This window comes from Saccopteryx leptura, chromosome 2 (assembly GCF_036850995.1).
Source record: "Saccopteryx leptura isolate mSacLep1 chromosome 2, mSacLep1_pri_phased_curated, whole genome shotgun sequence".
In the NCBI taxonomy this organism is placed as follows: domain Eukaryota; kingdom Metazoa; phylum Chordata; class Mammalia; order Chiroptera; family Emballonuridae; genus Saccopteryx; species Saccopteryx leptura.
The window spans coordinates 235,197,055-235,213,063 of NC_089504.1; the positions used below are offsets into that span (position 1 = coordinate 235,197,055).

The 16,009-nt window shown below is 43.8% G+C and overlaps 1 protein-coding gene across 1 annotated transcript in view; it reads right to left on the minus strand.

Moving 5' to 3' along the window:
- Positions 1 to 839: 839 nt before the first annotated feature.
- GRK3 (G protein-coupled receptor kinase 3) overlaps positions 840 to 16,009 on the minus strand; it is a 110,987-nt gene continuing 95,817 nt past the window's right edge. The window contains exons 17-21 of the mRNA XM_066370607.1: positions 15,284 to 15,379; positions 11,161 to 11,323; positions 8,007 to 8,143; positions 4,876 to 4,989; positions 840 to 4,007 (exon numbers count right to left, since the gene is read on the minus strand). Coding sequence (XP_066226704.1) covers positions 3,846 to 4,007; positions 4,876 to 4,989; positions 8,007 to 8,143; positions 11,161 to 11,323; positions 15,284 to 15,379 — 672 coding nt within the window. The 3' untranslated portion in view covers positions 840 to 3,845. The remainder of the gene's footprint in view (positions 4,008 to 4,875; positions 4,990 to 8,006; positions 8,144 to 11,160; positions 11,324 to 15,283; positions 15,380 to 16,009) is intronic.

Sequence of the window (16,009 nt, forward strand, 5' to 3'; positions counted from 1 at the left end):
GAAACAGTTCTCCGAATTAAGAATGAAAAAAAAAAGAAGCGTACGTGATTAAACCATACAAGGTAAGTCTTATCTCACACCAACAGGCTTCAAAGTGGTTATTTTGTGGGTGTTTTTACAGATTTATATCAATCAAAAAAAAAGTCGAACCTTGAGAATTTTTATTTCTTCTCAATAGATTAAACTTTTGAAACATCAGAAAAGTCGATTCCACTGAAAAGTCAAATGTACTGAATTAGCCCAAGTGTAATTCTGAATAAAATAATCCATTAAAGAAAAAAAACACACACTGTGACCTTTTCAATCTTATCATTAAATCGTACTGTCAATTGGTAAACGCGTTTTTTATAATGGCCAGTGAGGGCTTTAAAACAATTGTTTCTAAATATCTCACGGTATATTTCAAACTGCAAATCAAGATCAACGTTGCTTAAGCAAGGTCGTTGCTGGTTGTTGCTGTCTTTCTCACTTTCTTTTTTTATTTTTTCCCGTTTTGTTGCTATCTTTCTGAGCAGAACGCTTCCTTCCCTCGGTGCTCCTCGACCTCTGCCCCCTGCTTTTTACACATAGAATTTGAAACTGAAATTTCAGTGACTGGACCAGTCAGAGGCATGAGTAATGAAATATTTTAATTAGCAGTGAAAGAATAGCTAATTTCTAGAAGATTTGCTGAAAAATCATCCTTAAACATGACATAAAAAAAAAAAAAATCATGAGCCCCAGTGACAGGAGGGGATAAATACACCAAAGAGAATGTTTTATGTTAAAATAAAAAAAATCTTGGATTCATAAAGTTTAAAATTTACTCCACATATACTATATAGCAGCTTGAAGTAACCTTTTATTTTAAACTTTGCTTTATTGACTGCTTTGAATTATGAAATCAAGACTCCTTATAACTTTATAAAAATAATTATCAATTTGATGATCATCTTTGACAATGTTAAAATATCCCAACCATACACATATCTAAAATAATCAGAAAACTTGAGCAAACTTTTGTCTTTTTTAATAGTTCAACATCTAGGAATGATATAAAACTTTTAGAACCTTCTAAAACAGCCACGTATTCCAAGACTTCTAGACCAACGAACTTCTTTGACCAAGCAGGCACCAGGTGCTGGCACCGAAGGGTCCCAGGAGAGTCTTCCGTCTGGCAGCAAGAACACTTACCTCATCAGGAGGGCTGCAGGCACAAGTTCAGGGAGAAGACCAGCTCCCCAGGCCTGCCAAGCCAGACCCCCCTTAGTAAGCCATGCACTCCTATCACAGAGTCTACGGCAAGTTCCACCTGTGTGAAGTCCTTCTCAGCCATGTCATTCTAAATCAAGTGTGAGTTGGGGGGATATACAAGTTTACTTGGAATACGTTTGAGACAGAAAGGGTCTGAGGTTACCTTTCCAATTCATATTTCTTTTTTTTTCTTTTTTTTTGTATTTTTCTGAAGTTGGAAATGGGGAGGCAGTCAGACAGACTCCCGCATGCGCCCAACTGGGATCCATCCGGCATGCCCACCAGGGGGTGATGCTCTGCCCATCTGGGGCGTTGCTCTGTTGCAACCAGAGCCATTCTAGCGCCTGAGGCAAAGGCCATGGAGCCATCCTCAGCACCCGGGCCAACTTTGCTCCAATGGAGCCTCGGCTGTGGGAGGGGAAGAGAGAGACAGAGAGGAAGGAGAGGGGGAGGGGTGGAGAAGCAGATGGGTGCTTTTCCTGTGTGCCCTGATCGGGAATCGAACCCGGGACTCCTGCACGCCAGGCCGACGCTCTACCACTGAGCCTACCGGCCAGGGCCTCCAATTCATATTTCTTAGGAGCACTTTCTAAATTTCTTTCTAAGAGATGTACCTTGCCTTCCAATCCAGAACAAAAATTATGCTTTTTCATTGAGATGCGAATCGGTGAAGTTACTGTGATGCTCAACCCAGACCCTAAAGGGGTCCGTGTGCCTTCTGCACATGGACCACAGGAAGCCTTTTACTCTGTCCAGTAGAGACACAGACTCAGAGATTTCTAAACTCTACGTGCTGAGCATGCAAAGTCATGGGGACAAGAACAGTGACAGTGGGACCTACCGTGCCTGGGAAGACACCCACTCTGTAGGAACAGCTGCTTTTCTGTCTTGGGGTGTTTTTTTAAACAGAACTTAATTATTATTTAAAATCAAGAATCCATGTAAACAGTACTCCCCTCCTCCTTATTGGAAACAGCAGACAGTGAAATATGTGCATTAATTTAAACTCTGATGGTTGAGATGGACAGTGACCCTCCAAATTTATTTCCCAAAGTAACTCCTATGAAATAAAACTCTTTTAGTAATTATCTTTCCAACTCTCAAAACAGAATTTCATTTAACAAGTAATCTTTCCCGGTGAACACAGCACACACAAAAGCACACAAAGGTAAAACCAAAAATTTGGAACCACTACAAATATCAAGGACAGGATGCAGATAATTATGATGTCAAGTTACGTATATTGTTAGTAGTTTTAACTTAGGAATGTACAATATAATTGCACTAAGAACAGGACAAGTAAGTGGACTTTTAAAATTACTGTTATTATTTTTAGTCTGACAGCATGGAGGACTTCACTGGGAAACACGCTGGTTCTTATGAGCCAGCATTTATTTCGGGCGTGAGACGGGCAAGGAACTGGTCAGGGGAAACCATGGGGAAAGGACGCTACCAGTCTCGGGCAAAGTCTTTACCCTCCAATGTCATTTTCATAGGACAACCCACCCAGTGCAAAATCATTCACTCATGACAGAGAAACGACAACATAAAAGTCCAATATACACAAGTAACCCATGTTGACACATTCATTCTTTTTGCAATAAAATTCATTTTAAATTATACTAAAAGGTAAAATCGAGTTCCCTTCCTGTACACAGCCATCGCCAATGTTTTTCTGAGGTCAGGCAGAAGAACCAGGATTACTGTGTCACACACCCCGGCTCACTGTCAAAACCCAACAGACGCACCCCCAAACGTGCATGTGCACCCACACACGTGGAAGTGCTGTTTGTTTACTCGAAGGTTTCTGAAAATCGTTATTGCCCTGAAATTGAAAACCCCACTGCCTCTCCTGCAGAATCACCGTAAATTTTTCCAATGGTCTGCCGTTGAACACCATCGTGAGTGACTCCTGTGTCCTCTGAGGGCCGCCCCCTCTGGTCCCCGTGGACGGAGAGCTCCCTATTGGAGGCAAACCCGTACCTGGGGGTGTGGCACCCACAGTAAGAGCCCAAGTGCAAACTTCTCAGACAGTATCTCCAACTTCCAACCCCAGGACAACAAGAAGTCGGTTCTGAAGGACACAGAAGAGACACAAGGTTGATCTCCCATCCCCCAGCAGTTTGGAGCAAAGATGTAGAAAGTCAGCAGTGACTGTTTATAGATAAAATATGGCAACACTGGGACGATCTGGTACCCAACACTGTGGACAGTTAAATGCCATCTTGGCAAGTCGAAGATATGTTTGATATCAGACATAAAAATTAAAGTGATAAGTAGGAATTATCTCAAGTCCTGGGTTCATAGATACCAAAATAAGTGTGTAGCCAAGAAAAAAACTTTCTTCAGTAGTTTTGAGTGTGAGCCAATGTGCTGGCGGCCAGGGCACTCCGGAGGGGAGGGAGGCTGACCCCACGCCTGAGGACGGTCATGAATCCTAGCAGGAGCATCCGGCTTCCTGGGTCTTCCCCGCGATGGAAGAACCCGGGAGATGAGCGAATCCATCCTCTAGTCCCCATCCTTCTCCGAAAGGCTCCATGTCAAGGGCCCAGAACCCCTGGTACGAGCTTCCTCGAGGCACCGTCTTCCCCAGGACCCGCCCGTCCTGGGCGTCAGAGGCCGTTGCTGTTTCTGTGACAAAGGGGTGGCTTTGAGAGCTCAACGACGCCCGCGCGAGACTTGTTGAGGAACTTGGGAGCTCGTCGCAACAACCGCTGGGCCTCTGTGAATGTTTCTGTCAACTCTTTCTTCCACTGCACAAACTCCGGATCACTCTACATGGGAACACATGGAGAAGTTGTGACAGCTTCACCACGGTGCCAGCAGCTGTGGGTGCCGCTGGCAGCGACCAGTGTCCCTGGAGGCCCCAAATGAAAGCACACTCTATATTCCTGCCCCCGGGGACAGTGCTGGCTGGTGGGTCCTGCACGGACATCCCCCCATCTTCTTGTCAGGGAGGAAGGGCCATTCGAGCCCTTCCCCACTGACAATACTGCCTTCAGTTTCTTTCAAGATGATCTTTGAGCTCTGATTCCTAAAATGACTCAAGTCTATAAAATAGCAGATGAGGAGATCTGACGATTTTAATACTTTCAAATTTTTATACCTACTACTGGTTATATCTCTGAAAGCCCCCTCCCTCACTGACGCACACACACCAGTGCCCCAGTAGATAAGTATTCAGGAATTCAATTTGGGCCACAATAGAGCTTTGGGGAGAGAAATATGGTATTTCCCCTCTGATGGTCACTTTGGTATCGTACATTTATTTTAAATACACCAACCTCAAACTCAAAAGCACACTGAAAGGTCCGGAGTAACAGATAAAACTATAGGGCTCTATAAGTATCAGACAGAGTTTCCAGATAGGGTAGTCAAATTACTTCACACTTCCTCTTCATGTGTTCTAACATTTGCATCCTGAAAGATAATTAAATTTTCTGGAAACCTTGTACCTTAGGGCTTTCTTTCTACACTTGATCTTAGCCAAAAGGCTGAGAAGCAACAGGGCTTTCTAAGTTTGTAAGTGACAAAGCACGGACTGAGTAAATGTTTTATAATGAAGCAGCCATCTTTTCTGAAGACAGACAAAGAGAAAGGATTGATCTAAATTCCACATATAAGAAAATAATAAAAACTCACCTCACATTGCAGGACAAATTGCTTTCCTCCTTTTATCCTCAACAAAATACACTTTTTGTCTTTAATCTGAGTTTCTTCCACAGACAGGATCTGTTCCATTGTCAGTAAATTTTGCTGATTATAAAAATAAAAATCAGACATTACTTCCAATCACTCATGATTTCTTAAGTTAAATTAATAAATAATACCGAAAACTACCAACTTAGGAAAAGTACACATACAAAACAAAGTTTGCCCTTTTTCTTTCTTTGGCGATATTCTGGAAGATGGGGACAGATGGCCACAAAGGAACACACACAGATGTTCAAGGGATAACATCTCAAAAAAAACAACAACAACAACAAAAAAAACTGCAAGGAGAGGAACGTCTCTACAAGGTCGAAGGGCAAAGCTGCTCCCTCCACCAGAACTGGGTTTTGCGTGATGATGAATCACAGACACTCTGTACCCCAAACTCATCTCGATTCCAGCAGCACAGCCAGGAGCGAACAAGAAACGCTGCACGTGACGTGCAGGAGCCACAAGTGTGCGGCCGGACAGTATGCACACGTCTGCTAACATTATTCTGGTAACATCAAAATGCTGTTATAAGTACAGGTGACATCCTTAAAGGACTGTCATGCTAGGTCTATAGCACAATTTCTTAAGGTGAATGTTATAAGGGCCGTGAGTACCTTAGCATTTTATGTTTTTAGGGATAAATACTCCAGGAATCCTAAATGAAAAACAACACCATCATGAATGCTCATGTCTGTTTTTTCCTTATCGATACCTGCGGGTCTGCCCATGCATGTTATGTAGCTTCTCAAATAAAATGTTAAATGCTGACTCTTTTAATTGTATCTGATTTTAAACAAAGGGAGGTTTTTAAAAAATTTAGTTTTCAAATATCCTGAAAAGTGGGACAGTTTCCTTTTAATGTGCACAGCAGTGACTTACAACACTGTATACCCAGCGCCACTCACTACCTGGAATTATGTATAATAAAAATAATAATGAGGCCCTGGCCGGTTGGCTCAGCGGTAGAGCGTCGGCCTGGCGTGCGGGGGACCCGGGTTTGATTCCCAGCCAGGGCACATAGGAGAAGCGCCCATTTGCTTCTCCACCCCCCCCCCTCCTTCCTCTCTGTCTCTCTCTTCCCCTCCCGCAGCCAAGGCTCCATTGGAGCAAAGATGGCCCGGGCGCTGAGGATGGCTCCTTGGCCTCTGCCCCAGGCGCTAGAGTGGCTCTGGTTGCGGCAAAGCGACACCCCAGAGGGGCAGAGCATCGCCCCCTGGTGGGCAGAGCGTCGCCCCTGGTGGGCGTGCCGGGTGGATCCCAGTCGGGCACATGCGGGAGTCTGTCTATCTCTGCCTGTTTCCAGCTTCGAAAAAAGAAAAAAAAAAAAAGAAAAAAAAATAATAATAATGATAAATTATATATGAATTATAACTCAGGTACCGAGTGCATATATATCTGTATATTACATTACATATTGTATAATATTATATGTTATGTTACACAATACTTACCAGCATCTGAGTTATAATTCAGGAGCCCCTGTCCCCACAAAGGGTCTTAACAACTATAAGTCAGATCCTAGGTGCATAATTTTTAGAAAATGTCTTCTATGTCATTAGTAATAGTGAGAAGATCTTGTCTGTTTATAAAGAATGCGGTAAGATGGAATAGCAATCACTCATCATTAAACAGCAACTTCACCAACACGGGTTTAAAACCATATTCCAAAGTCAAATAAACAAGAACTGAGCTTCCTTCTTCCACACTGCTGACCACCAGAGAACTGACAGGCAGTATTCCGGTATCTCCAACACATCAACTATGGTTTCACCACTGGAGCCAATGACCTGCTTACCTGGTCCCCAGTGACTGACCATTCCCTCCCCAAGAGCAGAGAGCCCCGGGCTCCTCACACAGCAGGTGCTTAATAAACGCTGCCTGACTTACTGACAGGGGACGGTGTGGATTGAAAATATCTTTTATCTTGTATGGAATCTACTTACAAGTTTCCGACAAGGTGGAGACAAAAGGAAGTATGGTTTGGTGACTCTGCCTCGGTACCAAGCACTGCTTACCTCATTTCATTTGTCCCCAATGAGGGAAGGCCAGCTATATAATGAAGACACTGAACACCCAGGCAGACCCGTCAGAACCACTCTTCACAACTGTCTAGCTGTGTGGTAGGCACCAGACCTTGCTTTTCTAAGATCTGGTTTCCTCTGAAGAAAATACTAGTTGGACCCCCAAAGGTTCTACACATTAAATGAGAGGGTTTTTTTGTTTTATTTTTTTGTATTTTTCTGAAGTTGGAAACCAAGAGGCAGTCAGACAGACTCCCGCATGCACCCAACCGGGATCCACCCGGCACGCCCACCAGGGGCGATGCTCTGCCCATCTGGAGCGTTGCTCTGTTGTGACCAGAGCCATTCTAGCGCCTGAGGCAGAGGCCATGGAGCCATCCTCAGCGCCCGGGCCAACTTTGCTCCAATGGAGCCTTGGCTGCGGGAGGGGAAGAGAGAGACAGAGAGGAAGGAGAGGGGGAGGGGTGGAGAAGCAGATGGGCGTTTCTCCTGTGTGCCCTGGCCGGGAATCAAACCCGGGACTCCTGCACGCCAGTCCGACGCTCTACCACTGAGCCAACAGGCTAGGGCTAAATGAGTTTTTTAAACAGCATATCATTGAAGGTGAATATGCAAAAAAAATATATAGTAGCTGTTATGATTTCTTTCTCTCCCATTTTACAGATGAGGAAACTGAGGCACAAAGCATCAGTGTAATGTGCTCCAAGCCCCAGAGTCACCAAGCAATGGATTTAAATGCCTCTATTTGATTTCAAAGTCCTAGATTTTTTTTTTTTCGGATTTACCCGACTGATCTCCAGCCTTCTTCAAACTTATTTGCTTTGGACCTCACCGAATAGCACAGTCTATTTCCAGATATGACAACATCCTTCCTTGACTCAGAAATCTAAAAGTTACAGTCTGAACATGAAAATCTCAAGCATACAAGTTAAAATAGATACACAGAACTTCGGAGGCTATTGTACAAAACATGCCAACAGTAGGAAATAACCATCTGACTGACATTCAACGTCACGACAGTAAGTGCTCGGTAACGAGCGTTAGACTTACACGGGACTCGCCCTCGCCTCTCCATTCAAGTCTGTTTGGAAAGAGGTAAAAATATCGCCGCTGCCACTGAGTCAGAAACGGGTTTCCCAGTTTCAGCATGTACCCATGCATAATACAGTCTTTTCCCAGAGCGTAATCTGAGGAACAGAAAATCACTCCAAGTTAAATACGGCCCAGAACAGAATGTCTATATTAGTCTTGGCGGGGGTGGGGAGGGGGAGGGGGAATTACACATTTTCTGGAAAAAAAATAAATTTCTAGCAATATACAACATTACAGAAATCACTGTTTTTTTAATTTTAAATTAAATTTATTGGGGTAATTAATACTAGTTAATAAAATCATACAGATTTCAAGTGTAGAATTCGGCACTTGAAATGATACGTTACCTGTATACTGCATTGTTTACGACCCACAATCAAATTTCTTCCATCACCATATGTTTGACCCCATTTACCTTTTACTTCCTCCCCCCATCCCCTTTCCCTCTGGTAACTACCATACTGGTGTCTCTGCCTGTGAGGTTTTATTTGTCTTGTCTGTTCATTTGTTGCAGAAATCATCATTTCAGTCTTTAAATACATGGGTTTTTAAAGACTGGAGGTTTTTTCAGCTTTCTCTCTACTGACATTAAATAGTTGCTTCTCAATTTCTGATAAATTCTTGATGGTCATTTATTGCTATGAAAGGGCAAAAGTTTGTTCTGAAACTGTTTTTCCATTATATAAAATGAGAATTGAAGAATGTAGGCGGTAACTGAATTCAAGCTATTCCCAAAGTATTTTTGCCTCTATGTGGGCCTGGGGCTCTCCCTTTAACCTACCTCCTATTTTATAAATAATAACAGAGTGGGAATGTCCATGTCTACTAGGCCAGAGTAATGGAAGGATCAAAATTGTTTATTCCCTGACTTAAGGTTATATTTGTTTCTCACATATACGGTTAGATAGAGAGTCCAAGCTAATTCACATTCATGTCACGTCCTGATTAACTTTCTACAGGGAAGTACTGACTCTTGAAAAAAAAAAAAAAAAAGGTTCATTTTAAGTGGCTTGCTTTGCCTTCATTAAAAGCTTGGGTGACTGTGCTAAAGTCATTCCTTCACTCTCATTCATTCAATCAACAATATCAAGTGAACATCAAAGTGCTGAGCATGTTCTAGGCACTGTGGATTCAGCAGAGAACAAGAGGCAAAACTCCTCGCCTTCAGGGAGCTTACTTCCAGTGGGAGAATCAGATGATAAACACATAAACGATATCCACATTGTGTCACGTGGCAGGAAAAGAACCAGAGAGGGACGGAACCAGGGAAGGGCAGCAGAGATGCATGCGGTGAGCTTCCTGGAGGTGTCGTTTTAATGGAAAAGTGCTTGCATTCCTAAAATCTATTCAAAGTCTAAGTCTTCCATTTTTACTTCAGAGATCTACACGCCTAGCCCTAGACGATTTGTTCTGTGAAGGTGACTTCTGAGATCTTCAATCAAGACCTAGTTATGCCCAAAGTCCTTACTTACACATGAAGATAAATTCATTAAGTTGTCAGGTGTTCTAATTATAGGTCTAATTAAAAAGAAACACTTCAGCAAAGTCACTGAGGAATATCTTTTTTTTCTAAGGCTAATTTATCAAGATTCTGGTGAAATCATGGCCCTCCCTGGAGCAAATTACCATTGATAGAATTTCATCAATTCTGCGTAAAATCTGCTACAGCTAGCACGATCCTGAGTGATCTCAGCGGACCATTTCTCTATGGAACAGCTTAGAAATAAAGCCGCTCTCCCTGGGGAATGGGGGTAAGCACAGTTACAGGGCTGGACTACTCCCCTGTTGCGCTCGGGAAACTACTACGTAATGGGTGATTCATCTCAGACCAAGGATAGTTTTCTCAGTAGATGATAAATGCTACTGGGAAATCATGGACAAGACAAATAAAGCCTCATCAAGATGCCCCCGCCCCCAAGGATCTTATTCATAGAGTTACACTGTTTTAGGTCACTGTATTACACAAACTTAACCTCAAAAGGTTTTTGCTGAAAGGTAAAACAAAATGGTATCTTACCATAATCATGAACCACAATGATTTCAAATATCCAAAAGCCATAAAATCTTAGAAAAATCAAAGAGTGACAATATTTGGTGACTCAAGAATGATTGCTCTAGTTTATTTAATAATGATGTTGCCTGACCAGGCAGTGGCGCAGTGGATAGAGCATCGACCTGGGACACAGAGGACCCAGATTCAAAACCCCAAGGTCGCCAGCTTAAGCACAGGTTTGTCTGGCTTGGGTGTAGGCTCATCAGCTTGCGCGTGGGGTCGCTGGCTTGAGCGTGAGATCATAAACATGACCTCATGGTCACCAGCTAGAGCCCAAAGATTGCTGGCTTGAAGCCCAAGATCGCTGGCTTGAGCCCAAGGTTGCTGGCTTGAGCAAAGGGTCACTGGCTTGGCTGGAGCCCCCTGGTCAAGGCACATATGAGAAAACATCAATGAACAACTAAGGTGCCGCAACAAAAAAAATGATGCTTCTCATCTTTCTCCCTTCCTGTCTGTCTCTCTTTTTTTTTAAAAAAAAATACTCTATGTTATGTTTTCTATTTTGAAAAGCCTAAGAGGGCACACAAATATTATAAATAAAAATACAATCTGTAATATAAATGTGTACATATATGTATATCTCTTGACAAGTAATATGAAATGCTAAGTTCCTCACCAGGACCAGCTGTATACTTTGTAGGGCCAGGCAAAAAAATGAAAATGCAGGCCTCTTATTCAAAAATTAAGAATGTCACGATGGTGACAGTAGAGCATTCAACAGAGTGGGCTTTACAGGTCCCATACCCATGACACTAGTCCTGTGCCAGACAGTGTTATATTCACTCTTAAAGGAAAAACTTCCCAAGTAACCCCCATATTCCTAAGAAGACACACTAACCATACTGCTGATTATCTCCACACATTTTAATTTATATGCTGACTAGAGACTTTGAAATGTTATACTGAATTTTTTTCAAACCAGATAAAATTAAAACAATTTATGGCATTTCCCCCTCTCCATTGGAAAGCACTCTGTGACCCAAAGACTTCTTCAGCTTTATAAGAAATTTTGAAAATTAAGTGCATTAGGAATATCTTGAGAAACATTAGCTACTTCACCTTCTTCATGGCCAAGTTGCTTATTTTTAGCTCTCTTCCTGGCCTCGATCTTATCCGTGTCTGCGTTCACCGCGTCATATATGGTTTCGGCTACTTCCTGCTGCCAGCGTTCTGAGATCACCAACGGGAAGTTCTTGTAGAGTTCTTGGTCGCAATCAAGAAGCTTATTATTTTAAGAAATCGAGATTTTTATGAGTGACCATACATTCAAAGGCAGCAGATAGAAAAGTATCATAACTATGTAGGAACATAACCCAATGATGGCATATAGTCATTTAGAACCTACTACTTATTGTGACAAATCACCGCTAATGCCAACCAAGCCACCAAGCACCAGGAGTCACAGACGGTTATGCCTGATGACCACTTCTTTCTCACTCCTGAATCAGTTCAATTCACTCCAATTTTATCTTCATTACCTTTTTGCAGATGAAAGCTAACATATATAAGATTTTATTTGAAGTACTAAAAAGTGTTGACAACAATATAAAATTTCAATTACGGTGAGGACACTTCATTTACATTGGAAAATAGTTTTTAGAAACAATAAATGGGAGAAGCCAGGAGAGTTTTCTTTTTATTTAAAAAAAAAATTACTGATTGATTTTAGAGAGAGAGGGGAAGGGAAGGAAGGGGGAGGAGAGGGAGGGGAGAGTGAGGGGAGAGAGAGGGAGGGGAAAGAGGGAGGGGGGGAGAGGGAGAGAAACACTGATTTGTTGCTCCACCCATTCATGCACTCATTGGTTGGTTCTTGTATGTCCCTGACCAGGGATCAAACCCACAACCTTGGTGTATTGGGATGACACTTTAACCAACTGAACTACCCTGCCAGGGCCAGTCAGGAAAATTTTTTAACCACCTTCAATTAATCTGAAAAGTGAGGAAAATAAAACCAAAGCGAGGCTGAATTTATCATTCATTCCATGAACCCCCCAGCTAATCCAAATGTAGCAGCATTGTCAAATGTATAAGCATAAAGCCCAAACTACATGGAGAGTGTAGGCAACTTAGCCTTTAACCCTTGGAGTAGTGAGTTTTTTCATGCTTGCTGACTCCTGGGAGTGAGTTTTTTCAGTTCCAGTTTTATTAACTTAAAATCATGTTTGTTTGATAACCAATTTATGGAAACAAGAAGAACACACATTTGCCTTTTTTTTAATGTTGCCTTACACATGTACGATCGTACTCTAGATGGTCAGGAGGAGGCACGAGGACGTACATGAACGTTCGTACTACTCAGGGTTAAGAGGAGCTGTAATAAAAATTACTCTTAATGGTTGTGTTTCTCTTCCAAACTCTCACTCAGACTTCTCCATTCCTCTCCCTAAGACCGCACTCTGAAAATAAGAAAATAGTTCTGCGCGCTGGAGTGACAGTTTTGTGACAGAAAGGCCAGTGATCCTCCTGAGAGAAACCAACATGTGTCCTTCAAAAGCACAGGTCCCTCTATAAACCTGATCTGCCTGCGAGACAAGCACAGATGGTCTGCGACCTGAGACGAGTCAACTCAACGATTTCTCGACTTGATGATGGTGTGAAAGTGAGAGTCATTCAGTAAAAACTGAGTTTTGAATTTTGAATTCTGATCTTTTCCAGGGCTAGGGACACGCAGTACAATACTCTTGCGTAATGCCAGGCCGCAGCAGCGAGGTGAGTTTGCCCAACTGCAGGCTGACGGATGTGTGCGGAGCACAGCGGAGGAGGGCGAGGCCACGCCTGACGCTCAGCAGGTCGGCTGTGTTAGATGCACCTTCAATTTACAGTATTTTCCACTTACCACGGGGTTTACTGGGCTGTAACCCCATCGCAAGTCGAGGGGAATCTGTACTGAATAGAGACTATGACAGGCATGTCATTTAGGAGAGAAAGCAAGGGGGAGGCACTGCCCACAAGCGCTAAGCAGACAGTGGAACATCGAAGGACGTACATCCGGGTCCCAACCCAGGATGCTGTCCACCTGCCCCCACCTCTCTCCCTGACCTACCACCACAACAACAACGTTCTGGTGTTAAGATCACTTTGATTCAGGGAGCCTCTCAGTTTTCTTCTGACATGCAAACCAGGCCCAGAGCTGAAAACTCTGGCCGCCCTGGGTGTGAACATTGGAGGTATGTGTGTGCGTGAGCGTGTGTAAGCATGTGAGTGCATGTGCTGGGGTGGCAGAGCACCAAGGCCAGAAGAGCACCCTGAGGTCAGGGACACTGGGACCGCTGCTGAAGAGCCTGGGAGAGTTAGAGCACTCCTTCCCAAAGCAGTTCTTCTGAGACTACAGCTGTTTTACGCACAAAACTGTTCTGCCTCCTATAACTCAGAATGCCTTGATCTATGTGACCTGCCCTCCACTCCTACAGGAACTAAAACTAAGATTTATATTTATCTGTGAGCTTATTTTGGTAAAGAAGACAATTATTTGGGCTGCTTCCTAAAGACAGAGACTAGACAGTTTCTTAAAATGCAGATTCCCCAGCCGGACAAGGCCATCCTCAGGCCACCGGGCTCCTAGCTTCCAGCCACAGGCCACTTCCTGTTGCAAATGTGCTTGTCAGGAAGAACCCAAACCACAGTGACAGGAGCTGCTAGTGTGCACACCAGTAACACGCCGAGAGGCTTAACGGGTTGTGCCATTTATACTCAGGGAATCTTGGCAGTGAAACCAGTCGCTTTCCAGGGAAGAGACGCAAAGCTCACGAAGTTACCTAACTGGCCCCAGTCCACTCGGCTAGTAGATGCAGACCGAGCCCAGTCTGTCGGACTCCGAAGCCCAGTTACAGTGGACATAATTTAAAGTAGGAGAATCTCTTTATAACATCAAAAGTGTTCATGGGCTCCCACATCATAGTCATTTTATTTTTAGCACCCTAGACAGAGGGCAGGGTATCTGATGACATCATTCTGCTGTGACAGCACTAAGCCTTTTAAATAGCTTTGTAGATGGATTGTTCCCCAAAGCACTACTGTGGACCAGTACTTGCACACCTGAATCGTCATGTCTGTCAAGGACATGAAAGATGCCTAGTGGGGGCACCGGGTCACGCAGCTGTCACCCAGGAGAGCCACTTTTCCAGACCCCAAAAGAAGTGGCCTTGACCTTCTCCACACCCCCTTTACCTACCCTCCCACTCCTGGGAAGCTGGTCCTATGCAGCTCAGCCCCTCCTCTCCTGATACCGACTGTCACTCCCGTCCCCCGCTGCTCTCATGGGCTGCTCTCCTCTCCAGAAGTCTTCACATCTTCCTCCAGCCCTCACTACCCTTGACGGACCCATGTCCTGCTTGGTTCTAGTTCTGTGCATCTCTAGCTGCAGCTCCTGCTGGGCCCTGGCATTTCACCTGTCAGATCTACACCCCTCAGGAGTGTGTGTGTTAGCAGTGCCGCAGCCTTCTGGAGTCGGGACTACTTGGAAGCAAAAATCGGGGGGCTTGGATAAGCAGGGCATCAATTCAGGCAGCTGAGAGGAGACCGGGAGCAGCTGGGAGGAGGTGGGGAGATCCCGGGGAAAGCGGCGAGAAGTGGGGGCAGATGAGAGCTTGACATGTTCTGAGACACTTTGACTTGGCATTCCAAAGAGGGTGATTTTCTCTCATGACTCACCCTCTGTAATTATATCGTGTCTACTTAGGGAAAGAATGATCTGAATAAAAGTTTGAAAAATGCAGAGGGGTGCATTTAAAAAAACAGTGATTATTTGACTTTTGATTGACAAACACAACATGATTCATGCCGGTCGCTCCTTTCAGCCTGACACAGAGAGCTCTGAATACTTAGCAGAATTAAGGTGCCTGGCTCTTGATCACAGGAGAAGTATGGTTGCTTTTACAAGGTGGTTTTTTTCCTGCTTCCTATACATTCAAGTTTCATGTCAATCACAAATATATCCAAATCAGTAAAAAACCTGGCCATTTTGCAGTTTCTCAACCATAAAGTTATTAGCTCCCATAGCTTTCTGAGTGTCTAACTAATTTAGGTCCTTGACTCCTACATTCTTCAAATGTGTAGATGTTCATTTGTAAGTTAGATCCCACCAATGGACCAATACTAAAACAATCACAAAGTTTGATCTCTAATAAAATTTTAAAATCCTCCTACCCCCTAAAACCACTGAAAGCCAACATCATACGTGTACCTTGATGCCTTTGGTGTCCTCTTCATCGAATGAGCCGATGTCAAAGGCGTCGGCAGCGTTGACTTCTCCCCGGGGAGGGATCAAGGGTGGAGGGTACTGGAAGACCCAAAGAAGGAAGGAAGGGTGTCAGTTACCAGACGACCTCACGGCCCCGTCCCAGTCCACCGCTCCACACAGAACAAAGTGTGCCGTCTCCACACGCCACACTCTCTGCAGACCTGACGTCAAGCTCACACAAAGCTCGTTCCAGGTTACAGATAAGCTTCTGCACTGAATGGCCCCAAAGGAAGACCACAGACGAATTTAAGGAAAAAAAAAAAAAGACTCATGTCCAAAGTTTTAAATAATTGTTACATGTAATGAAGGCTCAAGACAGCACAGGCTCCCAGCGCAACTTTAAAGAAGCACATTTTCTCGGGTTATGGAGGGCTTTGGAATACAGCAGGAGAGGGCGCTCTCCACCCACAAAGGTCCGAGACCGACACTCACTGAGCCAATGGCGGACTCCCATGCTATTCAGGAAGGACAAACAGCCCACTCCACTATTTCTCCACAGTTTCAGTTCATACAAAAATGAGTTCAAAGCTGATTATCAACATTAAAAAAACCCAAACCTTTAATTTAGAGTATTTTCCTGTATCAATGAGAATATAAAAATATCTTTTTTTTAAGATTTATATATATTTGGGGGGGGGAGAAAAAGAGAGAGAGAGGGAGAGAGAGAGA